The 26,569-nt window shown below is 36.8% G+C and overlaps 2 protein-coding genes across 7 annotated transcripts in view; one reads left to right on the top strand and one right to left on the bottom strand.

Annotated features, from left to right (window-relative positions):
* The window catches only part of INTS6 (integrator complex subunit 6), a 109,258-nt gene extending 84,184 nt beyond the window's left edge, over positions 1 to 25,074 (top strand). For 3 of the 6 annotated variants that reach the window (XM_059143767.1, XM_059143768.1, XM_059143769.1), the window contains 2 exons: positions 910 to 1,003; positions 2,580 to 5,834. In XM_059143767.1, the coding sequence (XP_058999750.1) occupies positions 910 to 1,003; positions 2,580 to 2,673 (188 nt within the window). In that variant the 3' untranslated portion in view covers positions 2,674 to 5,834. Of the gene's footprint in view, positions 1 to 909; positions 1,004 to 2,579; positions 5,835 to 8,474; positions 8,554 to 18,689; positions 18,852 to 24,782 lie in introns of those variants that run through there. The other 3 variants (XR_009346836.1, XR_009346835.1, XR_009346837.1) reach the window with 3 other exon arrangements.
* SERPINE3 (serpin family E member 3) overlaps positions 6,475 to 26,569 on the bottom strand; it is a 31,114-nt gene continuing 11,019 nt past the window's right edge. Inside the window, exons 5-8 of the mRNA XM_059143990.1 lie at positions 25,651 to 25,849; positions 18,017 to 18,117; positions 7,264 to 7,350; positions 6,475 to 6,713 (exon numbers count right to left, since the gene is read on the bottom strand). Of these exons, the coding sequence (XP_058999973.1) occupies positions 6,475 to 6,713; positions 7,264 to 7,350; positions 18,017 to 18,117; positions 25,651 to 25,849 (626 nt within the window). The remainder of the gene's footprint in view (positions 6,714 to 7,263; positions 7,351 to 18,016; positions 18,118 to 25,650; positions 25,850 to 26,569) is intronic.

Raw genomic sequence — 26,569 nt, 5'->3', positions numbered from 1 at the left:
CTAAATATTTGCTATATCCAAAGTATTATGGTGTAGATATGGTAAGCAGGAGGGACTGAGAGCAGAGCTTAAAGAACACACAGATAAATTGCACACAGTTCCTACCATGACAGGGACCTGGAGTCCTGAGTATTTTTCTACATAGCAGCTGCAATTAAATGTAACAGCAAACCCAAAAAGATGGAGTGAATATTAGATGACTTCAGGACTGTGAAGTTCCTGGCATAGTATCTACTACTGCCTTTAAGGTTTAAACTATGAGAGTGACCAGGGATATGTTTAAGCAAAAACAAACAAACAAAAAAAACAGAAGTTATAAAAGCTGTCTGTTACATGAATTTTAAAGAACTTTGTGGGATAAAATTTCAATATTACTGGCATTCATTCAAAAGATGTTGACAGATCACCTGCTATGATGATACAGTGACCCACGGGTGGTTCAGAAGTGGGTAAGACAATCCTTGCTTATAGTCCTTGGCAGAGTTATTGAAATTTTGAAAATTGGAAACTGAAATAGCACTTTTACCTGTTTCTCCCACCTCTCTATTTGCCCCTCCCTACCATGGAACTGTACTTTAGAATTTGAATTACAAGGATGGAGGTACCTTGCTTCTTTTTCAGTGGCACTATCAGGAAGCTCTTCACTTATTTTTCTAAGCTTTGTGTTTGATATCTTCATGGGAACTTTTACCAAGAACACAGCTTAACAAGTTATTTTATCTTTGCTGATATATGATGGAAATACACACACACACACACACACACACACGATTCTTAGTGGTGAAAATTTTATGTGGAATGTCTTGGTTTCGTGTAGTATATCTTGATATAGAAACTGCAGTAGAAAAATATTGAATAAGAGTGTGTAGAAAAGCCACTTAAATTTTTCTTTTTGCTTCTCATTTTAAGAGTATGAAAGAATCTTCACGTTACTGAAGCATGTGCAAGGCAGTTTACAAACAAGACTAATATTTTTACAAAATGTCATTAAAGAAGCATCAAGGTAAAGAATTTATTGCACATTTTGAAATGATTATGAAATGAGTCTCCAGCTTACAGTCAATATTTTAATAATACCTATTCTGTACTTGTGGAATTATGCATATATATGACACACCCATGTGTATAGAAGTTCTTTTTTAGTTTATTGAAAGAAGTTCAATAAACTAAAAACAGCCACAAAATTCTTTGCCAATTTTGGACTTTTTCTCCCTATAGATTACAGATACTTGCATAATTCTCATTTATCCTACTCTGACTTTTTGGGGTCTCTGTATTTTTTAGCCTTTTTTTCTCCTTTGTATATTTGGATTATAGTTAATATTAATCAGTGATTAGAAATAACCTTGAAAGACAATATTTGGATGCAGTTCATTTGTACACGGGAAAATGTGTAATTAAGGGGAGCAGAGTTGGACAAATGGGCCTTATTCTAATTGCTTCAGTAGCCCGGATTATGTACTTTAATACAAAGAATGTGGATCAAGATTATAAATGGTAACTATGAAGTGCAATTAACTAGAAATCGTAGTTGTGAGTTTAGTGAGTACAAAAAACATTTTTTTTCTTTTAATACTTCTTTAGTATTTTAAGAAAACTTAGTGTTATCTGACCTTCTAATGGTTGCCCAGTTTCTTCCATGGTACACATAAAGGTATTTTTAGATAGAGCAGTAAATTTTTTTCTTTTTTTGGAGTGGCTAGAGCATAGGCCACTTTGAAGGTTCAAGATAAGGCCATAACTTTTCATGTTATTTATTTTGAATATTTAACCTATTCTTTTCTTTATGTAACGTTTTATCAACTCAGACTTCATCATGGATCTAGCTATATTCCTAATGCTTGCCCTCTACTTCTGCCCCCTTTTAGAGAGATTGGTAATATTCTGGTGGCTATGCATATGAATTTACAAATAGAAAGGAAGTGGGTATAGATTGGACAGTGAGCAGCAGCAGTATTAGTACTTATGTGGGAGAATGCAATTTTAGTCTACTGTATTAGTGAAAAAAATTTCAAATTGCCCCTTGAATGTTAAATGTTTGCTATATCCTGTAGCCACAGATACCTAATTATTCTTGATTTGTTAGCTCTCAAATTTAATAGTGGAACCCAAGGGTTTTTTAATGTTACCATCCAACTATTAATTTCTTCTTTGGTTTTGTGGGGGTTATACTCCTACTTTTTTCACATTCCTTTCAAGACATTCAACTTTAAAGAGCATCAGAAGCTATGGGAGTCGTTGCTTTGGGAGTCCAAATTTTGTTGGAATATTTATAACCCTGTAAATGTTAGGGGTTTTTTGTTTTTCTTTTTGGATGTAGAAAAAATAGCCTGCTTCCATTATACCTGGGCCTAGATTATTTGTTTCAGGAACAAACTGTAATTCTGCACTGATAAAATAATTTGCTTATCTTCAAGTGAATTTTATATATCATTAAGTTGTTTTTTTCCATTTTCATTTTCCTTTGAAAAATCTTCCCAAGACAGTTGCTCTCTTAAAAACAAAACAAAACAAATTATACTGATCTATATCCATTAAAAAGAAATTGAGAGTGCTATTACTTATTTTTTTTTATACAGGTTTAAAAAACGAATGCTAATAGAACAACTGGAGAACTTCTTGGATGAAATTCATCGAAGAGCCAATCAGATCAACCATATTAATAGCAATTAAAAGAAAACAGAATGTGGCCACTTGTTTCACTATCTTCTCCAAATACAAAGTAAATACAAGACTGTTGTGATCTTGCATTCATTTTTTGACATGCATTGTTGGCTATTTGAAATACTAAGAGCAAGTCTACAGATCCTTTTTCCATCATTTTACAGTGACCTTTTCTTCATTTTGGTTTATTTTTGTAATGTGAAAAATATCACTCTAAAACACATTTTTATTTAACAAACTAAAAATATTCCTCCAAATCTCTTGCTTGTCATTGACTCTTGCGTGTCAATTTCCCTCAGGTTCTATTTTCTTAAACCAACCTTTAAAATTGTCACCTCTGTTAAGGTTGAACTTTGCCAAAAAAATAAAAAAGAAGTTACTTTGTAATTTTTGGGGAAAAAAGCACATACATTAAAACTAGGTAATGTTTTTGTATATACAGTTATTTTGGATATATTATTGTAAGTTGTACAAATGTATTTTGAAGAATATTTAAGAAAAGCACTTTTGTTATTCCATCAATAAATGCTCTATTTTACTCTTGTGTGGTTTAGGAAATAATCACATTTAAAGTAATCATTTAAAACCATCTTAAGGATAATGGAATTTTAAAGGCCTTGCTTTTTAAGCATTGGAAAAATACACCACTTGAAGTTCATATTTGTTAAAGTTAACTGTAATTACCTGTTACATAACCTGCATTGTCTTTTTACTCTGTGTTCTTAGATTTTGTTGGCCACACCAACATACTCCCATTTCTGCCTAGGTAATAGAAATGATGGTATCTGGGGCAAATAGGCAGACACTTTAAAAGCTGTTTAAAAGCAGACATCTTTAATATTGGTTTCTTTAGTCCCAACACCTTTTTCCTTTCTCACTAGGATTATGGATGGCAATAAGTTGAAGCTGTTAGTTAGGGAGTTGTAAGTTTGAGGTACATCACATACTCTGAAATGTCTAGTCTTTAGCAGCTTGATGCCATGCTTACAAAAGTCCCACAACAAATTGGGCGTTCAAAGAGGATCTCTTTGTTCTCCTCTGCTATTCTTATATATAAACTCTCCATTTTGTTTAGAGGCTAAATAGAAAGCAAACATTTCAGATGACTTTGCTCATTGTGCATTCCCCCTGAATTACCCAGGATAAGGAAAAACCAACACTGTTCACTGTCCACGCTCAGTCCAACATGACCTCATGTGTCTTCACTGAGGATGTGACCCTATGACCAGCCTCACTCGTTCCCCTTTCATAGATCACTGCTGTGCCTTGTAGTGCTTTTGGGGTAACCAATAGAAAGGAAGGTTAAAATACATTTAGATTAAAAGAGGGCAAAATGAATTTATAAAATTATAGTAAAATTGATGGAATTTTAGTTTCATAATATTTGAAAATCACATACCCTTATCTTTTTACACTTTAGCAGAACATTTTTAAGATTTCAAGGGTATAGCAGAATGCAATTGTAACTTTTTATGAAGAAAAGCATAGATGAAAGTGGAGAATATGCTTGAGATCTCTTTAATTTAGGGGATTTGAAACTCTCCCAATGCTGAAGACAAATCCTGTCAAGAAAAAGAGGCATTTAATGTAATGTTACATAGTATTTTCATATGCAATTCTTTAAACCTTTTTTTACCTCTACAAACACCTTTAAAGCAGGATATCATTTAATAGATGGAATTGTTAAGGTAATTACCTGAGTCACTGCTAAATTCAGGAGCTACACAAAATCCAGAATACACTGTGTGGTCTTAAATTGTCTTTATGTATATTTTGATTCTGTGATTAATAGAAGGGATTATAAGTCATTCAGATAAAAGTTCATACTTGAGAATATTTAGGAAAGGGATTCAGTCTTTCCCAATGTTTAGCAGCTTTCCTTATCAGGAAGTTCTTACTTCCATTTTTAGAGATTGCTCATGAAGTAATAATCCTCTAAACCCTTCACCTTATACATTTTTTGGGATGAACCCTAGAGGGAGTTGGGAAGAAAAAGTTTTCTTCAGTCTCCTCTTTCGGTCCTTAATCTCTCTGCCATCATACTCTATAGCCTGCCTCATCCAAAACCTAGTCACAAGATTTGAAACCATTCGAGAAACTCAAGCTTAATATCCCATCTTGAAGGTTTTTTAAATTTTAAGAAACTGGGCATATTAGTTAAATTAGTAAAATACTATAGAATTGTGAGCAAAGGGGAGGGAGGAAGTATATTTCAGGGGAATATCATGCCTCTTAGGCCCTATAGATCACCAGTTGGCTTTAGGCTGGACAAAGGATATTCTCCACAGTTTAATCTTGAGATTAAGATCATTCTTCTTAATGTTCCCATATGGGTATTGTCAATGATATTATTTGCCCTAATCAGTAAGATTTATCAGTTTGGTGTACAGGAGTGTTGAGACTGATTCCTATCTCTCTAATACCCCCCTCTCACCAGAAGAATAGTCACTTTGCCTTGAATCATGTGGGCAGATACCTCCCAGAAAGAGTAAATAAACTCAAAAGGACTATATGTAGATGTGCGGCGGATTATGGAATTGGTTTTGGATTAGGCTTTTATTTCCATTGTTTATTGAGGCAGTTGTGAAAACTCCTATCATTGAAATAGTGGTGTGTCCTTTCACTAGTTCAAAGGTTTTACGTCATTTTTATGCAGTTGAATTCCAAGAGAAATTGTTCTCTTTTAACTGTCATCAACTTTTATTGGCGATCAGCTTTTGACAATGATCTTTCTGTTCACATTTAGTCCTGTCTCTGTTTCTTGAGGAAGTAGAACCTGTCATTTTTTTTCATCTTTCATTTTTTTGACATGTATCCTTTCTTAAGAGAGGGCTCTCTGTTGCCTGTTCTGAGTGATAAGAGACGATTTCATCTAATAAATATGGGGTTGGAATGATCATGGTGAAATCCTAGGAGGATTATATTCTGTTGATGGACTTTTTCTCCCCAAATAGATTATTTCCTAGTGAATGATTATCTTCATCCTTTTTGTCACAAAAGTGTTCCTTTGATTTCTAGCACAAGTTACAGCAGTATGCAAATGATTCTCAGATAAAATGATGTTGACAGTATTTCCTTAACAATTTGTGTAAAACCTATGCGTAATTCTCATTCTAACTTTTGACTTTTTTCTCTCCATAAATAAAAATAATGCCTGATGTTTAGTTAAAGTAGATCCACTTTTGCTTGATTTTGTTAGTCTTGTTCCATCCTATTTCTTTTTAACACATTGTTTCAACTTGCCAACAACTCTTTACTGAGAATCTCTTTTCCTTCCCAGGCTGATAAATGATTGTCGGGGGAGGGGGAACATTGAGAGGAATAATTTGAGTACTTTGTTCATTGTTGAAGTTGAAAGGACCTCTGCTTGTCCTTCTGATGTGCTAAGGCTTTGCCGATACCATACCATCTTTGGCTTAAGACAAGATTGTATAGTGGGACTTAGAAGTACTAGGGCAAACACTTGATTTTTGTGGCATTTCAGCAAGCATGAGAAAGATCAACAAAAACTAGAAATCCTGGTGCATTCACTAGAATACTGGGGTTGCTGAGTCAGAAGGCTACTTGGAGATGCTAGTCCCCTGAAGGAACTATTTTGTCCTACAGAGATGAGAAAGCAAGGCAACAACTGAGGGGGGGGGGAATCAAGATTTACATTTATTTTACTTTGATGATCTTTCTAAGTCTCCCCAGCAGCAGAAACCTGAATTTTTAAAAAACCCACGTCAACTAAAAATGAGCTGAAGGAGAAGTAAAAAACAACATGGAGGATATTAATTTTCCTTTGTAGTTACGGAACACTCCCCTTTCTCAGGATACACGACAAGAAACTGGGAAGATTGTGAAACCATAGAAACTAGCTAGAAGGAATGCTTGTTCTAGGCCACAGCGGACAAATGGGTGCTTGTTGCTAGAGAGATGTTGATATATATTGATCTGAATTCTGTCAAAAAATACTGTCCTACCTGTGGTGGGTTCTCTCAGGAAAAAGAAGAATGGCCGATCTGCTTTAAAAAAAGGAATCCGAGACCTTTTCAGTAACAACAGAGCTGCAGGAGAGAGAAAGAATAGAAGAATCCCAATGCATTTTCTATTCATTTGAGGAAAGTCGCTATGAAAATTGGATATGAAGTCAGTTATATCCCTTGATTTTTGAAGAAATAAAAACATCCTAATGATAACATTTCATTGTTTAGTCTTATGCTGGGGGTACAAATGGGAAAGTTAAGAAGGTGTCAGAAAATTAAGGGAAATTAATGGGAAAATTAAGACATTTAGCCAACCCTGTGTCCCATTTTCAAAGTACTCCTTGGAATAAATTCCTTACTAAAGTTAAATTTTCAGAATGACTTCATTCCTTATTGATGGGGATGATGGGACAAATCCTTTTCAAAATGGATTTCTTCCATCATTTTTCAAGCCCTTGCTCTGTATTAAATTTCTTTTTTTTTTTTTTTTTTTGAAAATGCTACCACATCTGGACTTGGGATTTTTCAGTGGGAAGGTTTAGAAATGTGAAGATTGAACTGGATAAATGTGACTAAGGCAGATAAGGGCAAGCAGTGTGACTGAGTGCTGCCAACCCCTTTCTGAACATACCTGCGACTGTTGATGCCTCGGTGCCTTCCTCTGAAACCTCAATCTTGGCTTTGTGGATTGCTTCAGAAACATAAAAGTCATCTTGGCCTAATCCCGGGAAATAAAAATGTGAATTGCTTATTTCCATCTTTAATGCATTTAGCTTAAGGATTTGAGTGTATTTTTAAAGAATGTACTTAATTACAGTGTCCTGCTGCTTACTATAGCTAGGGAGAGATTTGTCTGGAAAATTCTTAAGCTGCAATATTTTTTGTGACTTCTAAGACCTCAGATTTGGTGAATTTAATAAATAATCCCTCCCAAATTAATATATAGAGCTGTGCCCTGTTTTAAAAAGTTTTCAAAAATAATTTCTAGTTAATACTGAAATCTTTACTTCAGCCAGTACTTCTTAAACTTCATATAAGAATTGCCAGAGTACGTGTTAAAATGGATTCTGGCGTCCAAGAATCTGCATTTTCAGCCAACCTCTGAGATGATTTCCCTTGAATGTTTTCTTGGACTGCGTTTTAAGAGCCACCTTTAAATGACAGTCACAGGTTTGTTCAGTGGATCTTAAAAGTCATAACTCAATGTATTAAAAAATATCTAAAAGCTGCATGACTACATTCAGTATACTAAGTGTACAGAATACATTCAGTATACTGAATGCAGTCATGCAATAATTTGCCCCATGGTCTAGAATCTGCAAAGGTAATAAGTGGTTAGAACTGTAATAGTTGTGTGCTAACAGTTTCGAAGAAGCTTCGCAAACAGGGATATGAATGATTAAGTTATGAATGATTAAGTTAGAGAAATTGATAGCTTTTTGTAAGTTAACCATTAAGCATTTTAAACAACTCCCTGCAGTGATGTTGTACTTGACATAACGAAGGTATATAAGAATGTTTAGAACTAGCAGAAACTCTGTGGTTATTCCCTACACTTTGATTTGAGAATGCGCTGTTAAGTGAACTGAGGTCACACACTTGGTAAGAAGTAGAAATTGGGCAGGTTTTCTGACCGTGCAGAGCCCATTTCCACCCCACCCCTCCACAAAAAAATAGCACCTTGCAAGAAGTATTCTAGTCAACTCCAGCGTGCCACTGGAAAGGGATCTGTGGCATGAGTCTTAAAATAATCATTTCAATCTACATATTGTATTTTGAGAGAGCTTCTTTGTTTCATCTTAGACTAATTAAATTGTTTTGCATTTTTCATGCACATACAAGGAGATGCAAATGAATGTCGTGAGAGAATAAAACCAGCCGAGTATAGGATATGCAGCAATTCATCCATCTTCTAAATAAGGTATACACAGGAAATTGTGAGTTGGCTATATTTGTTGTAAGAAACAGTTATTTTCCAGCATCATTGAAGGGGACCAGACAAAAGTCAGAGGAAGGGAAAAAATCAATGGAAGCATTCACTGGTATCATTTCATTTGTCCTAAAACCAGTGAAGAATCTGATTGATTTTAGCAGTTGGTCTTTTTCTGTAAGATCTTTTAGAAAAGAAATTTCTCTCTAATTCATAGTTTCTTTCACTTGCTCATTGAGTAAACTGAAATGCAGTGTCAAAATTGGATTTTTTTGGCTAAATAATGGTTCTTTGATGCTCATGAGGTTTTACTTACCTGTGACCTCATTATAGAGTTGTGGTACCTGAACATTTCATCAGTGTCCATGAAGTCAACAGAGGTTCACTATGAAACTCTACCAACTAAGATACAGTAAATGTGGTTGTGATAGAGTCCAGGCACCTTGACACAATGTGAAAAATAGGACCAATTGGTATGAATGAGTCTTTAGTTAGATAGGCTTGGCTATTAGAATTTTTTAAGTTTCAATTAAATAGCATAGCTTCTCTCCATCACACTAGGAGTGGTCCAATAGTTGACAGTTACATGTTTGCACAGACACTGAGCCAAGACCCATGGCCTGTCTTGCCCCAGCATCCACACCTCTCTTAAATTTTATCTCTAGTAAGCATTAAACATTTCAGATCATAAACATTTGTGATCAAAATAAGAATTCAGGAGTCATTGTAGGTTTGTGTTTCTCTTCTTGCTTGATCTTGTATGACAGATCTCTATTTGCTTATTTCTGTCAAGTAACTATTTTATGCAACTAATGAAAGCAATGCAGAAGAATCCAGACACAAAGGCATTCTCCCGCTTTGTGTTCATCTTCTCGAGTGCTCATGGCTATTTAGTGCCATGTTTTCATGCAACATGTTATCCCCAAATTTGTTCCCAAGATTTTTTATAGATGCTATGCTATTAAAAGGGATCCATGATTAATTAAAACAGGGAATGCAGGTTGAATAGTTTTGTGTTTTTGTTTTTAGTAGTGAACTTCTTAGAGCTGCTTATTTGCTGATGTTTGTAGTGAATCTCTGCAGGAGAACTATAATATGTAATGTTTAGCCACGGAATGACCCGCATCATCTCCTGTCTCTAGATTTACTAGATTAGTGTTCTGGAAAACTGTCGTCCATCCTAAACCCATTTACTCCTATATTACATTTCAATATCCAAAGCCAAGTGTTTTAAGATTCTTCTTACCCTCCTTCCTGGCATACTCTCCACTCTTCTATACTATCTACAAGTATTCATGTCAACCTTTCTTTTTGGATTGTTAGCTCCTAGAAGGCAGAAGCTGTTTCATTAATTTTAAATATTTTTAAATTCACCTAACTAACATAATAATGCTTGGTACATAATTGTGTTCAGTAATTGTTGGATGAATGAATGATAGACACTCCTCACGTACATTTGTTTCATTTCCCCATAAAAACAGCTGTCTTAATGTTCTCTAATTGGATGTCACTTGTAAGGAAGTGTTGGTTGGTATCTATAGAATCATAGGGGTAAACCACAGAATGGGTCTTAGGCAAGTTTCATCCAAATGATTGTTTCGGTGCCTCTTTCCCCTTTGTTAGTGGGGACCATCATTTTTTTGTGAGTCTTCATAATGACACTGTGTAAACACAAGAATTGCAAAATGTAAATCGATGTCCCAACATTGGAACCTCAGGTTCTCAAAATGTGTCATTTGTCTGTGTCATTTGTCCTTCCAATTATTACTATTTACTATTGGCAAATTTCGTGGCATTGAAACATTTATTGCCAGAATTTGCTGCTAGTTTATCTTTCTCATCTTCTTATCACTTAGTTGTAACAGGTGGAATGTGTCATATAGCTCCCAGCCCCGGATATATATAGAGAGTGCTAAAAAGAATTTGAAATGGCCTCTGAAGCCAGGCTATGGTCAGTTGTTTCTCTATTCTCCTCAAGCCCACTTCTCCCTGCCACCCAGCTTTTTGAGATATAATTGATATAACATTGTGTAAGTTTAAGGTATATAATGTGATGATTTCATATATCTATTGCAAAATGATCATCACAGTAAAATTAGTTAACACCTCCATCACCTCACATAATTACAATTTTTGTGTGTATTGTAAGATCTATTGTCTTCACAACTTTCAAATATATAATACAGCATTGTTAACTATAGTCACCATGCTGTACTTTACATCCCTAGAATTATAACTGGAAGTTTGTACCCTTTGACCACCTTCACCCAACCCCCCAACTCCTACCTATCCCTGCCCTGGGCAACCTTCACTCTACTCCGTGTTTCTGTGACTTTGATTTTTTTTTAGAATCCACATGTGAGATCATACAGTGTCTTTCTCTCTGATTTAGCATAATGCTCTCAAGGTTTTTCTAGGTTGTTGCAAATAGCAGATTTCCTTCTTTTTTATGGCTAATAATATTCCATCAAAATATATATACCAAAGCTTTATCCATTCATCTGCTGATGGACACTTAGATTTTTTTTTTTCCTTATCTTGGCTATTGTACATAATGCTGCTATCAACATGAGGTGGAGTTATTTCTTTGCTAGTGATTTAAGTTCCATTGGGCACATATTCAGAAGTAGAATTGCTGAATAATGTGGTAGTTCTACTTTTATTTTTTGAGAAACCTCCATAGGACTTTCCATATGGTTGGAATGATTTAAATTCCTGTGAACAGTGTACAAAGTTCCTTTTCTCCATATCCTTGCCAGCATTTGTTATCTCTTATTTTTTTGATAATAGCCATTCTAAGAGATATGAGGTAATAGCTCACTGTGGTTTTGATTTGCGTTTCCCTGATGATTAGTGATAATCAGCACATTTTCATGTACCTGTTAGTTATTTGAATATCTTATTTGGAAAAATGTTTATTCAGATCCTTTTTCCATTTAAAAATCAGATTGTTATTATTATTTGCCATTAGGTTATATGAGTTCCTTATATATTTTGGATATTAATCCCTTAGGTATGTGGTTTTACAAAACTTTTCTCCCATTCTGCAGAATTTCCTTCCCATTTTGTTATTTCTTTTGATATGAATACATGTTTAAGTTTGATGTAGTCCCACTTGTTTCTTTTTACTTTTGTTGCTAATACTTTTGGTGTCAGATCCAAAAAATCATCACCAAGACTAATTTCAAGGAGTTTTCCCCCTATGCTTTCTTCTAAGAGTTTATGGCTTCAGATATTTTAAGTCTTTAATCCATTTTGAGTTGATTTTTGTGAGTGTTGTAAGATATGGGTCCAGTTTCATTCTTTTGCATGTGAATATCCAGTTTTCCCAGCACCATTCATTGAAAAGACTATCTTTTCCTTATGGGGTATTATGGGCTTCTTTGTTGAATATTAGTTGACTATATGCACAGATTTAGTTCTGGGGTCTTGATTCTACCCCATTTGTCTACATGTCTCTTTTTGTGCCAGTACCATACTGTTTTGATTACTATAGATTTATAATAGAGTTTGAGCTCAGGAAGTGTGATGCCTCCAGCTTTTTTCTTTCTCAGGGTTGCTTTGGCTATTTGGGATCTTTTGTGGTTTCACACTAATTTTAGAATTTTTTTTTCTATTTCTGTGGAAAATGCCATTGGAATTTTGATAGGGAGTGCATTGAATTTGAAGATTGGTTTCGGTAGTACAGATACTTCAACAATATTAGTTCTCCCAATCCATGAACAGAGGATGTTTTCCCATTTATGTGTGTCCTTTTCAGTTTCTTTCATGAGTGTGTTATAGTTTTCAATGTAGAGATACTTCACCTCACTTGGTTGAATTTACTCCTAAGCATTTTATTGTTTCTGATGCAATTGTAAGTGGAATTATTTTCTTTATTTCTTTTTCAGGTAGTTTGTTGTTAGTGTAAAGAAACACAATGCATATTTGTATTTCATTTTTTATCCTACAACTTTACTGAATTCGTTGACTAGTTGACTAGTTGTACCACTATTACAATATTAGAGAATCTAATTTTGACTATATACTTACCATTATTAGTGATTTTTACATTTTCATACATTTTTATAGTGTTAATTAGCACCTTCCAGCTTTAAAAATGTCCTTTAGCATATCTTGTAAGGCAGGTTTAGTGGTGATAAATTTCCTTATCTTCTTTTTTGTTTGGAAAAGATTTATCTCTGCTTCACTTGAGGAACAACTTTGCCAGGTATAGTATTCCTGATTGACAATTTTTTTTTTCTTTCAAAATTTTGTATATGTCATTCCACTCTATCCTGACCTATAATTTCTGTTGAGAAATCCATTGATCATCTTATGTGGGTTCCCTTGTTAGGTAGCTTGTTTCTTCTTTCTTGCTGCTTTTAAAATTCTTTGTCTTTGACTTCTGACAATTTAATTGTAATGTGTCTTGGTGTAGCCCTTTTTGGGTTCAACCTATTAGGATTCATTGGGCCTTGTGAATATGCAAGCCCATTTCTCTCCCCATTTTTGGCCATTATTGCTTTAAGTAGACTTTCCCTTTTTTTCCTTTCATCTTTTGGGATTCCCATATGAGCATATTTTTTCTTTTGTGATGTCCCCAATTTCCATTGGCTTTCTTCACCCTTTCATTCTTTTTTTCTTTTTGTTCCTCTGACTAGGTAATTTCAAATGATTTATCTTCCAGTTGATGGTTTACTCTGTTTGGCTGAGTCTTGTTGAGGCTCTCTATTGAATTCTTCAGTGCAGTCATTTTATTCTTTAGCTTTAGGATCTCCGTTTGTTTGGGTTTCTTGGTTTGGTTTTGTTTGATGGTTTCTATTTCTTTCTTGAACTTTTTATTTTGTGCATTGTTTTCCTAATATTGTTAGTTGTCTCTGTGTTCTTGTAGTCTGCTGAATTTCTTCAAGAGGATTGTTCTGAATTCTTTGTCAGACAGTTCAAACATCTCCACATTTTTAGGGTAGCTATTGGAGCTTTATTAATTTCTTTGAATGGTATATTTTTCTCATTTTTCATGGTCCTTGCTTCTTTGTATTGGTATCTGTGCATTTCAGTAAGGGGTCTCCTTTTCCAGGCTTTACAGGATTGCTTTGGTAAGGAAAGATATTTACCAATCAGCTGGTAGAATTTGTGGGCAGGTTAGGGCTTACTATCATCATCCCTGTGTGGGCAAAACCTCTCCATATGCTTTGAGTTTGCAGGGGGCTGCTGCTGCCTTAATTCTGTGGCTGGGTGGGGCTGCTGGTTGGGTTTGTATTCAAGCAGTGCTGCTGGGTGGGCTTGCTGTTCCGGTGGCACTTCTGGCTATGTCAGAGTTAGTGGCTCAATCCTTTCACAGTGAGGTTGAGTCCCTAAGACTACAATCAACTCTTAGTCAATGAAGTTGTAGCTGTGTTCCCTGACAGGGTAGTGCCACTGGTTGGACACCATAATTGGGTAACTCTGAGAGGGACTCTACAATCTTTCCTGGTCAGGTAGTCTTATGCTGTGCTTCCCAACTGGATGGTGCTGCTGGTTGGGCTCCATGTTCAGGTGGGGCTGCCTTCTGTGCCCTGAAGTTGGGTGGGGCTACAAGCTGGGCTCTGTGACTTAGTAGCACTGTGGATTGGGCTACAAGGCTCCCCAAGGTCATTCTTCAAACTCCCTGGTTATGTGGAGGTAGGGGATATGCTCAACAGTTGGGAAGGACTGCTGGCCAGGCTCTCTGCCCAAGCAGAGCTGTAGGATGGGCTCTCAACTAACTGGTTCTCTTGTCAGGCTTCCTTGATGGATGGGACTTGAGACTGTGCCTAGCAGTTGAGTAGGGCTGTGAATTTGCTTTCCTGCAAGGTAGAGTGGTAGTATGGTCCATTGACTAGGGATCCAAATCAGGCAGAATTGCCAGCCATGCTTTCTGGCCGGTTGGGGCTACCAGCCTGGCCTTGCAGATGGGCATTCTTGATGGCTGGAGTCTTTGCTTGGGTACTGCTACAGGCAGGAATATGGTCTGCCAAGGATTGAATGCTGACTAGTATAAGTCTTGCCTCCCACATTCTCCTTCTCTATCTGATTCCTAAGTCTTCCCCAGGAGGCAAGACTTGAATGGATTTTCCAGAAAGTGTCCTGCAACACTGGAAGAGTTGGATGTCCACCTTGGTTTTCTTTTCTCACTGGAGAAATTATATTAGGCCTGAGAGGGCACTCTTGGTGAGTGCTGTGCCTGCCTGGAGGAGGAGTGATACAGACCAAGTGTAGCTGCTCCATTTACCAATATAATGTGGTCTTCTCAGTCTCTGTGGTTCAGAGTGGTGCTTCAGTTTCACATAAGGGTGTTGGGATTTACACAGTGGTGACTTGTCTATGGACAGCGGCTAGTTGGTCTTCTTAGGAGGGGGACTGAAGTTGGAAATGATCTATCTCACCATCTTGATGCTCTATTGCAGTTCTGATCAGTCATCTGGTGTGCTATAAGTTAACTTCAGTATGTATCCAAACAACTATGAGTGTTTTTCTCATTTGAGTTGTAGTAACATGGAGCTTGTAGTTCTCACTGAGCAGACATTGGAAACTAATTATTCACTTATAAAAGTCAAGAAAAAGATGTTTCTTTGAAGTTTTAACTTTATGCAAAAGTAGTATTTCTTGGATTAGGAAGCATGGGTTTGTATCAAAGCCTGCTGATCCTTTTGATTGCTTGAGAAGTATATATCCAGCTGGTACCTTTTGTGTAAGTGAAACTGGAATTACTCTTAAAAGCTTTATAACATGTAGTGTCAAGGATGTCTAGGGAGAAAAATTATAACCTGGGCTCAGCTAGGCCTTGAGATCATACTGAACAAGTTTGTTTTTTTTTTTTTTTTTTTTTTTTTTTTTTTTTTTTTTTTTTAGGCAACAGGAAGGGATTTGATGCCATAAAGGAAGAGACAAGTCACTTTTAAATGGGAAGGAGAACTTAAATGGGGAAGGAGAACTTAAGTAAAATGATTCTGGGCACTGGAACGAAATAGAAAGAAAAGGCCAAATATTCCCTGTGGTTTGAGCTTCTACCAAAAGCACAAAACTGCTTCATAGCCTCATTAGTTATAAGAAGGGAGACCAGCATTTTCTGATGACTTATTTTCTGGAAAGCTCTCTGCTGATGCTTTGCTGTATGTTAAATAATTTTATTTCCATAAGTAAGATGTGAAGTGGGTGGTAGCCACCTCATTTTAGGAATGATGAAACTATTTGTTAGAAAGATTCAGTCACCATGTCTCTATAACTAAGTCAATAGCTCACTTAGGCAATGAAGTGACTAGTCTCTTGATTGTGTTTAAAGAAGGGTATTGGAAAGCAATACTGTAGTTGGCAAACTTTATCTGTAAAGGCCAAGATATTAAATATTTTAGCAATTGCTGTTCATATGCAGTCTGTTGCAACTGCCTAATTCTGCCATTGTAGCAGGAAAGCAGCCACAGATGATCTGTACATAAATGGGAGTTGGCTGTTTCATTAAAACTTTATTTATAAAAACAGGGATTGGATCATTTTTTGGTGAGCCCGTGTTGGGAACAAAACTTTATGGGAGAAGATAAGGCTGATGTGTTTTATCAGTAACAGACATTAATTTAAGCTTCACACTTGGCACATGCTAACTGCTCGGTAATTATTTAACAAGTTAGATCCATGGGCCTGTATTTCTGCTGGTTTGAACAAATCTACATAGACTTTAACTACATCATAAAAAAGGCATGAAAAATTGTTCTTTCTAAACGAGGGTGCTTGTTATATCTTGTCCAGAGAGCTTATGGGCCTTGGAAGTCTTTATCAGTAGGGGAGCTGCATGATGCTGTGGGTGGGTTAAGCACAGTCCTATTTGAGAACATAGGATTAATGGTACTTGGAGATGTACTTCTAGGACATAAAGGCAAAGAGATTAAGAACTATGAAGAAACAATCAGTGAGTCACAGTGATCAATTGAGTGTATTGGTGTGGAAGAAAAGGTTAAGAATGGTCCCAAAGTTTTGAACTAGAATGATCAAAGGAAGAATGGTATCATCATCAACAAAAGGAATTCCCTAGCTAGTTCTGGAGTCACAGACACTGTGATTGGATTTTGCACATTATTAAAGATAGAGTACAGTCAAGTTCATTATCCCTTCCCCTTTCCTTGACCTCTGATTCTTTCACTCTAGGCTTTCTCTTTTCCCTACAGTATCAGATTATGCCTGTGTCACCAGGGAAAATTCCTGGTTGCGTCATTCAACCAAGTCAACAGTATTTATTGGCTATCCATTGTGCATCAAGCATTGTTGGGGGCACTATGCCCAAACTTGACTATTGCTTTGCTTATGCTTATCTCTTTGCATGTTTAGGTAATGAGAACAGTGCTGGTGGGTTTTAAAAAATCTAGAATAGATCTTTCCTCCTATGCTTTATTTGATAAGTAACTGCCATTTAGCTTGTCTAGTTACATTTAACACACAATCCAAGATTGCTTTTATGGACCAAATTCCTATGTGTGTTTGTGTGTGTTTATGTGTGTGATTGCTTAATAAGATTTTGAGCAAGCTTTAGAAAACTCTGTGTGATGAGGTTCTAGCATTTAAAATGGAGATTCTGAAGCTTATCAGGCAAAGAAATACTTATCAGGCAATGAAAATACTTGCTACAGCATCATCTTCATACAAATAACTTATTACTATCCAGAGCAGAAACAAACCTGAGCCTTTGGAGTTAGCAATAGTTTATCTAATGGAAGGCTAATAGAAGATTAATTAGAAGGCTAATCTAATAGAAGAATCTGGAACATAAGGTTTTGGCATTCCATTCTTTTTTTAATATTTGGTGTAAGTTCCCTGTCAGATCATAAGCAAATACAGCTCCTATTGATTAGTAGCAGCGCATTTACTAGGGGCAAAGAATTTTAATATGGACTTGGGAAAGGAGAACAACTTTAGGGCAAGATTACAGGGACGTGAGTAATTTGAAGAAAGGAACTTGGTTGGATGACAGAGTTTCAAGGTTAGTTTATGGGAAGAGAACAGAAATGGCACGAGGAGGGCAGGAGAGGGAAGAGGTAGAAACAAAGGGCAACTGTGAGGCTAGCATGACAGTGGGAGGGCAGAATGAAGAGTTCTGTTGCTGCACTGCTGTCTCTGGCATGCTCTCAGTCATGACAGGCAGAGGGAGGCTGAGTTGTATTGTGTTCTCTGGCCATTGACCTCACTCTGAAGGTGGTCTCCAAAACAGGGCTTAGAGGTCTCAAGAAACACTCCTCTCCCACAGAGTCCAACCCAAGTTTGGCTTTTATCTGGAGCAATAGAATATGCTTATACATCTTATATGTTTATATAAGAATTTATATAAAGCAAAGCTTTCTTTCCTCTTTTAAATAATGTTAACTCTGACTGTACCATTGAAGCCTTGGTAGATGAAAATCCCTTAATCAAAGTATGACAAAGCTGCCCCCAAGCACAATGCCAAAAATTTTGAAAGAAGAAATGTTACCTGAAATTCCTTTCAAGTTAGCTTTGAGTGGATCAAAAAGATCGGTGACTCCCCAAGAATTTAAAATGCTTTTTAAATTGAAATGATTTTGGATCCTGAATCTAAAAAACAAAAACAAACCATCAACTTTCATTTAAAAATCTCATTCAAAATATTTTCATACACACCACATGACTGCCAAACTCCCTAACTTGGAAGTCAGGGATCTCCAGCCTCATTTTCAGCTTTATTTTTCACTGCTCCTTCTAAACCCTACCCACTGACTACTCTGACCACACAGGGCTCTCTTCCACCTCTATACCTTTGTTTTTGCTGTTCTTTCCACCCCATCTCCTTTGATGGCTTTTGAGTTACCTCCATGTCCTCTAAGCTCCATTCAGTTGTTATCCCCTCCTCTCTTCTCCAGCTGTTTTGTGTCCTTTGGTTGCTAAGTCCCCAGTGACACTTCATTTGTTCTGCTCTTTTGGTGTATGTACTATTCTCCTTCCTATTACTGTTATTTATGATATTATGAACTACTTGGGAAGAGAGGATATCTCAGTTAATTCTTTACTTCCTAACAGTAACTAATTAATGACTGCTTACAATGTACTAGATACTCTGACAAGTGTTTTATGTAGATTATCTAATTTCATCTTCACATAACTATGTTATTATTATCCTCATTTTACAGATGAGAAAACTGAAGCCTAAAGAGATTAGGACACTTGCCCAAGATGATGTAATGAATACGTGATGGAACTCAACTCAAAGCAAGGCTGTCTGCATGCAGAGCCTGTGCTCTTGGCGTCTACCCTTTGCTACCTCCCATGTCGTGAGACATCTCACATAGTAGGTGCAGAAAAGCAGCTGTTGATTAACAATAGAGTGTGTCATTGAATATGTTCATATTTGATAAGCCATATTTTTGTGTTTGCTGTGTTCATTGTGTGTCTTTGATGCACAGGAGGGAAGAAATGCAAGTAAAAATTTTGGTTTTCCTATTAAGTCCTGAGAGCAGGAAGAATCTACACACCAACTTTGTAATATTTCTCCAAGGGCAAAGCATTGAAAATTTTACTGTTGAAGGATCCTTTGAAAGGATTGCTCATGTTATTTTTCTTTAAAAATAAAAAAAAAATTAGAATTTAGATGATCTTTTTCTATAAACTATGAAAAAAATACTATAAACTAGAAAAAAAAAGAATTTAGATGATCTTTTTCTATAAACTATGCAGAACTTGTAGAAAAGTAAAAATACTGGACAAGACCATTTAATATCAAAGATCTTCATTGCCATACAAGACAAGGTGACCAATATTTTAAACAGAAGTATCGTATTTTCTCATAAATATATGTTTGGGATCTTTAGAATAGTTTTCCAAAAAGGTACACAGGATTCCTCCAACTATGCTGACATTCTCAAAAAATTTTGATCACCTCTTCTGAAATTTTCTTAAATACTTAAAACACATCCATTTTGAAAACTCTCAATGCTGAAACATATTGGTTAAGAGCATGAATTTGGGAGTCCAATGCCAGGGTTTGAATCTTGGCACAGCCTCTTACTGGCCGAGGGAACTGGAGCAAGTTACTTTACTTCTCTTTGCCTCCAATTCCTTATTTGTGAAATGAGCATAATAATAGTGTTTAGTTATTAGATTTGTGAAGATTAAGTGAAATAATTCTTGTAAAGTGCTCAACAATGCCCAACATAACTCATGCACTTTATTGTTCTCAATTCGGTTTTAGTGTTTCTCAGGGATATTGAGAAAAAGCTCGGGGATGTTTGAAGCCAAATACAGTGATTATGGTAGGTGATAAAACTGGGTAATATTTTTTAGTAACTAAAGATAATAGTAAAAGTGAGGCATGACCATAAAAGGTGAGAGTGATTTTTTTTCCTTGTATGGCTATGAAGGCCAGCCCAGAAGAAATGCTACAAAAATATCTTGAGTAAAAAAAATTGCCCTTTACCAAATCCAGACAATGATATCACGAGAAAAGAAAACTACAAACTAATACCTCTTATGAATATAGACACAAAATCCTCAACCAAATATTAGTGAATTGAATGCAGCAAAATATAAATCCCACCATGACCAAGTGGGATTTATCCCAGGAATGCAAGGTGTGTTCAACATATGAAAATCAGTGTAAAAGACCAGATTAACAGAATAAAGGACAAAGGCCACATGATCATCTCAATAAATGTAGAAAAGCATGTGGGGAAAAAATCCAATACCCTTTCATGAAAACAAAAATTACTCAATAAACTTGGGACAGAAGGGAAAATTTTCAGTCTCTAAAAGGGCCTCTACAGAAAACCTACAGCTAACATCATACTTACTGGTGAAGACTGAATGCTTTCTGCCTAAGATCAGATATAAGAGAAAGATGTCCACTATTTCTATTTAACATTGTCCTGAAGGGCATGGAGGGCAATTATGCAAGAAAAAGAAATAAAATGCATCCAGATTAGAAAGAAAGAAGTACACCTATCTCTACTCACAAATGACTTGATCTTGTATATATATAATCTTAAGGAATACATACACAGAGTGAAAAAATTCTTAGAATAAATGAGTTAATCAGGGTGGCAGGATATGAGACCAGGGTACAAAAGTCAACCTTTTTATACTATCAATGAATAATCTGCAAATAAAATTCCATTTATAATAGCATCAAAAGGAATAAAATACTTAGAAATAATTTTAACAAAAAAAATACAAAACTTGTAAACTGAAAACTAAAAAAACATAATAGAAGGAACCTAAGGAGCACATAAATAAAATGAAAACAGTCCTGTGTTCACAGATTGGAATAGTTAATATTGTTAGCAGTATTCCCAAATAGATATACACATTAAACACAATCATCATCAAAATTTCAACTGCCTTTTTTGCAGAAACCAATGAGCTGATCCTAAAATTCATATGAAAATGTATGGGACTCAGACTAGCCAAAACAATCTTGAAAAAAGAAGAACTAAGTCAAAAGGCTAACACTTCCTGCTTCTAAACATTATAGTAATCAAGATGGTGTCATACTGGCTAAAGTATAGACATTTGTGCCTATAGACTAGAACTGAAACTAAATCCATTGAAATAAACCCATTAACTTACAGTCAATTAATTTAAACAAAGGTACCCAGAAAATTCAATGGGAGAAAGAATAGTCTTCTCAATTAATGCTGCTGGGACAACTGGATAACCACATGCAAAGAATGAAATTGGACCTCTACCTCATAATACAAAAATTAATTTAAAATATAAGAGCTAAAACTAAAAATTACTAGAAAAACATAGACATAGGTTTTGTAACCTGGGTTAGGCAATGGTTTCTTAGAAATGACATCAAAGAAGCACAAGAAATAAAAGAAAAAATAAATTAACTGAACCTCATTAAAATGCTTCAAATGACACCGTCAAGAAAGTGAAAAGACAATCCACAAAATGGGAGTAAATATTTGCAAATTATAAATCTAATAAGGGACTAGCATCCAGAATATATAAAGCACTATCACAAGTCAGCAGTAAAGACAACCAATTTAGAAGTGGAGAGGAAATTCAAATAGCTATTTCTTCAAAAAAGATGTGTAAATGGCCAGAAAGCACATGAAAATATGCTTGACATCATCGGTTATTAGGGAAATGCAAATGAAAGTCACCATAGAAACCACCTCACACCAACTAGGATGGCTACAAGAAAAAATGGGGGTTTTCTTCTCCAAAGCTGTTGTCACACACTGTTGTGAGGTTAGACAGGTTGCAGCCATCTTGCCTTCAACCTGAGGGAGAAGCCAAAACACAGAGAAGGGTATTGCTGGAAGGCAAGGGGATTGGTGAATCCTACCAATGTAACTAAGGAAAACTATGTAGTTTCTGAATGTAAACACTATAAAATCCCTACTTTTTTATCCTTCCCTCCATTCAGAGGGACTTAAAAAAAAATGGTAGTAAAATATACACCACATAGAATTTTACCATTTTAAGGACATTATTCAGTAGCATGAAGTATATTCACATTGCTATCCAACCACCACTATCCACTCTGGAAACTTTCATCAAACCAAAATGAAACCTCTGTACCACCACACATCCCACATGAAGAGGGACTTATCAAAAAAGATGGATGATAACAAGTATTGACAAGAGTATGGAGAAACTGGAACCTCATAGATTGCTGGTGGGAATGTAAAGTGGTATAGCTCCTTGGAAAACTGGTAGGTCCTCAAGGTATAAAATGTAGAGTTAACACAAGACTCAGTATTTCCATTCCTAGGTAACCAAGAAACATACCCACACAAAAATGTGCACATCAATGTATTTCAGAAGCCAAAATGTAAAAACATGCAAAAAGTTTCCTGGCACTACATGTCTATAGACCAATGAATGGATAAAGCAAAATGTAGAATATCCATATGATAGGAAATTATTCCACCATAAAAAAAAATGAAGTACTGATGTACCACTGCGACAAGAATGAACCTTGAAAACGGTATACTCAGTGAGAGCAGCCAGATGTAGAAGGCTACATGTTGTACAATTTCATTTATATGAAATGTATGGTACAGACAAGTCCATTGAGAACGGAAGTAGATTAGTGGTTGCCTAGGACACTAGTGAGGAGAAGGAATGTGGAGGGACTACTAATGGGCACAGAGTTTCCTTTAGAGGTGATGAAAATGTTCTGAAATTAAATAGTGCTGATGGTTGCACAACTTTGCCAATATACTAAAAACCTCTAAATTGTATGCTTTAAAAGAATGAATTTTATGGTTAGGTGAATTATATCTTAATTTTTTAAAAAAGAAAGAGGGCACCTGCATGGCTTAGTGGGTTAAGCCTCTGCCTTCGGCTCAGGTCATGAGCCTGGGTCCTGGAATCGAGCCCCTCATCGGGCTCTCTGCTCAGCGGGGAGCCTGCTTCTCCCTTTCCCCCTATGCCTGCCTCTCTGCCTGCTTATGATCTCTCTCTCTCTCTCTGTGTCAAATAAATAAATAAATAAACCTTAAAAGAAAAAAAAAAAAACAAAAAAAGAAAATGCCCATAAAAAAAAAAAAATAATCCACACATGACAATGATTAGCAGCCCTTTAAAAGGAAGGCCAAAACTTCCGAATATATAAGATCTGGTGGATTTTTAAAATACTTATAAGAAACAAAGATAAAAAGAGACACATACAGAAAAACCCAGACTCTTAAATACAGAGAAAAAACTGGTGGTTGCCAGAGGGGAGGTGGGTGGAGGGTGGGTGAAATAGGTGATGGGGATTAAAAGTACATTTATTGGGGCACCTGGTTGGCTCAGTGGGTTAAGCCTCTGCCTTTAGCTCAGGTCATGATCTCAGGATCCTGGGATCAATCCCCGCATCGGGCACTCTGCTCAGCAGGGAGCCTGCTTCTTCCTTTCTCTCTGCCTGCCTCTCTGCCTACTTGTGATCTCTCTCTCTGTCTGTCAAATAAATAAATAAAATCTTTTAAAAAAAAGTACATTTAGTATGATGAACACTGAATAATGTATAGAATTTGTGATTCATTACACTGTACACCTGAAACTGTAGCACTGTTAATTATATTCAATAAAAAACCACTATGTCACTTCTATTGTCAGAAAAGAAATGCTCATGTTTAGCTTCCTACTATGTCGATCTAATAACCAAATGTCTTACTCATTAAACAAATATATATTTGACATTATTAGTCTTTTTTGTGGGGTATTACATTATTATGGATATAAATGACCTTTGTTAGCACTTGTTGGCTTTCTTGATTATTCTTTTGGTTAACTAATATCCCTAATGAAGACTAATTGTCCCTATACATTTTATTTTATGTCTTCATAAATAAAATATTACTTTGGAAGCTAGACATCATCATTCATCCAGAATCTACTAATACACTGTTTGGGGATGTTTAACCCCAAGGCACACCTCAGTGCCACACAATGTTTGTATTGCTACCCACAGGGTGCAGAAGTTTTTGCTCTTGCTACATGAAAAATGCTGGCTATAAAGCAGATCATGTTAAATGATGAATCAATGATCTGCAGAACTAGAGGTAAGTTCTTTTCCAAAACATGACTTGTGTCTACCATGGTCCAACATTTTGTACCCAAATTTAGACCTAAAACCTCATTTTAATTCTTTCTCTATGTATTCCTTCAAGGGTTTGAAGTTGTTTCTTTACTTGGTGAATTTTGCTTGTGAAAGAGCCTCATTTTCATAAAACCTTCTGGATGGTAGACTCCATACTCTAAGGGAGATAAAAAAGAAATATATCGGGACAAGGTCAAGTGTTAATTCATACTGTGTGTTGTTATGATCTCTGCAGCCCCATCCTGTCCCTGTCTTTGGGGTGTTTCAGATCATTCTGAAGGTGGAATTAGACAGTGGAGACCTCTCGAAGAAGCTGGGCATCTTGCTGGGGCTTCTTCCTCACAGCAGCTGCTCCAGGATGAGGACAACCATCTGTCCCCTCATTCTGAAGAGACTGACAGATTCCTGCACCGGGTTGCACTCTCTGTCTACTTTCCACATCAAAAGTGCCTCTTCCTTCTCTGGGCTTCTCTCAAACAGAACAGAAAGGCTAGGGTTGCTTCTGTTCCCTGCTAGAGATCTGCTGGCATCCTGACTTTCCACTTTTATTTGGGGTCCAGATATTTGGTTTGGGGAGACACAGGCTTTCTCTTAGATTTATGTTCACCTTCTGCCCTGGTTATGCCATATCCCACTTTAGACCTTGGCCTTAACTCACTGGATCTCTCTTTGTGTGTTTTTATTTCAGAGTCTGGGCTTATTTTTAACTCCTCGAAGGAGCACTGCCAAGACCACTGGCCCAGTGGTGCTGAGGGCCTGGACAGCAGAGAAAGCCAAAGTGGCCAGCAGGAAGGAGCATGAGGAATCCGTATCCCAAGCCCTCGGACAACAGTCCTTGTTTGATACTGGTCTACAAACTAATTACAAGTTCACTTTGATTTCAAATGTACGAGAGAAGCTTATCATTTAAAGAATTTCAATACGGAATTCTTTGTCAAGTAATGAGCTTTGCAAATAAATTTCGCTTTGGAAAAGCAAAATCTAGAACCTTTACTTTTTAACAATTTGTATTTGTACCTACTGGGTTTTCTTAAAGAAAAGCTCAACTCTATTGAGAGAGAAGGAGAACCTTCAGCACAGAGACTACAAGTCTTGAATTTTTTACACCTTAATTTGCCTTCTGATCAGAATTATATTGGCATTTGCTCAATGACATAAATTATCTTGTGTCTTTGGTTTTGGAAAAAAATGACAGTTGTATACTCTTAGGATGTGGTAAGATCTGGGGCACATTCCTCCAAGGTAACTATACTGTTCTTCTTTCCCTGCTCAGAGAACTGGTTGTAGCGTGAAACCCGGGGCCTCCAGTCTGGCCCAGTGAAGGCAGAGTATCTTCTCTTGAGAAGACTCCAGGAAATTAAGTCTGTTCTATCCGCATCATGAGCTAGTCAGCAGAAACTCTGACCTGGACCCCAACTCTAGGGTCGCTCCTCCTTGTTCCTAACCTCTAGGGGTACATTAGACAAGTGGGCCCAGTGGTTAAGGACAGACTCTAGAGTCAGACCACCTGGGTTCTCTAATGCAGAGCACCCTGTAAGGAGGAGACGGCCACTCACCTGGGCAGGAACACATCCATTCTGGCTCTCCTGAGGCTGGAGGTCCAGACGTGGAGAATGCTGGCTGTGAGCTGTGACTCAATGAGGCTCAGTGGGGTGTCTTTGTCACGTGGCAGAACCAGGAGCAGACTCACTGTACTTCCCAGGTAAGGCAGCTCTAGTACCCTCACCTGATGGCCTGCAGGGTCCTGGAACTGACCTAGGGATTCAGTAGAGGGGGGGATTAGTTCTGTCCCAGGAGCTGGGGAAGGGCCATCTCGCAGAACGGGAAACAATACATTTTACTAATAGGTGTCTGTCTCACCCTTTGAAAGCTGTTGAGGCCAAAGACTGTCACCCTTTCTGATCTTAAGACTTAGAATTTCTAAGATATCCTTGTAGGTCTTGAGTCACAGGGTCTTCAGTGTCTGGGTACAGTGAGGATGATGGCACATGGGAGAGCCATCTACTGTCTTTTTTGTTTGTTTGTTTTTTAAATTATTATTATTTTTTAAGACTTTATTTATTTGAGGGAGAGAACAAATGAGAGAGAGCATGAACGGGGGAAGAGAGAGGGAGAAACACTCCCCAGCAGGGAGCCTGATGTGGGGGTTGATCCCAGAACCCGGGGATCATGACCTGAGTTGAAGGCAGATGCTTAACCAACTGAGCCACCCAGGTGCCCTGTCTTAAAGGGGAAGCCATTCCAATCCTGGCCATTTGTGGCCATGTGGGGACCCAGGCTCTTCGTGCTAGATCGTTCTTTCAACAAAAGTTCTAAACCCATAAAATTGGGAAATTTTATGCAGCAGACAATCAGATCAACCAACATGGGTCACAGCAGCAATGGGGAAAACTTTGGGAACAAGAACTATAAAAGTCATAAATACATATTCACTTATCTGGTTGACGTTCTTCCCACTCTCACCTTACTTGACCT

The sequence above is a fragment of the Mustela lutreola genome, chromosome 13 (assembly GCF_030435805.1).
Source record: "Mustela lutreola isolate mMusLut2 chromosome 13, mMusLut2.pri, whole genome shotgun sequence".
Taxonomy (NCBI): Eukaryota; Metazoa; Chordata; class Mammalia; order Carnivora; family Mustelidae; genus Mustela; species Mustela lutreola.
Note: the sequence above shows the minus strand (reverse complement) of the source record. Positions and strands in the feature narration are given on the sequence as shown.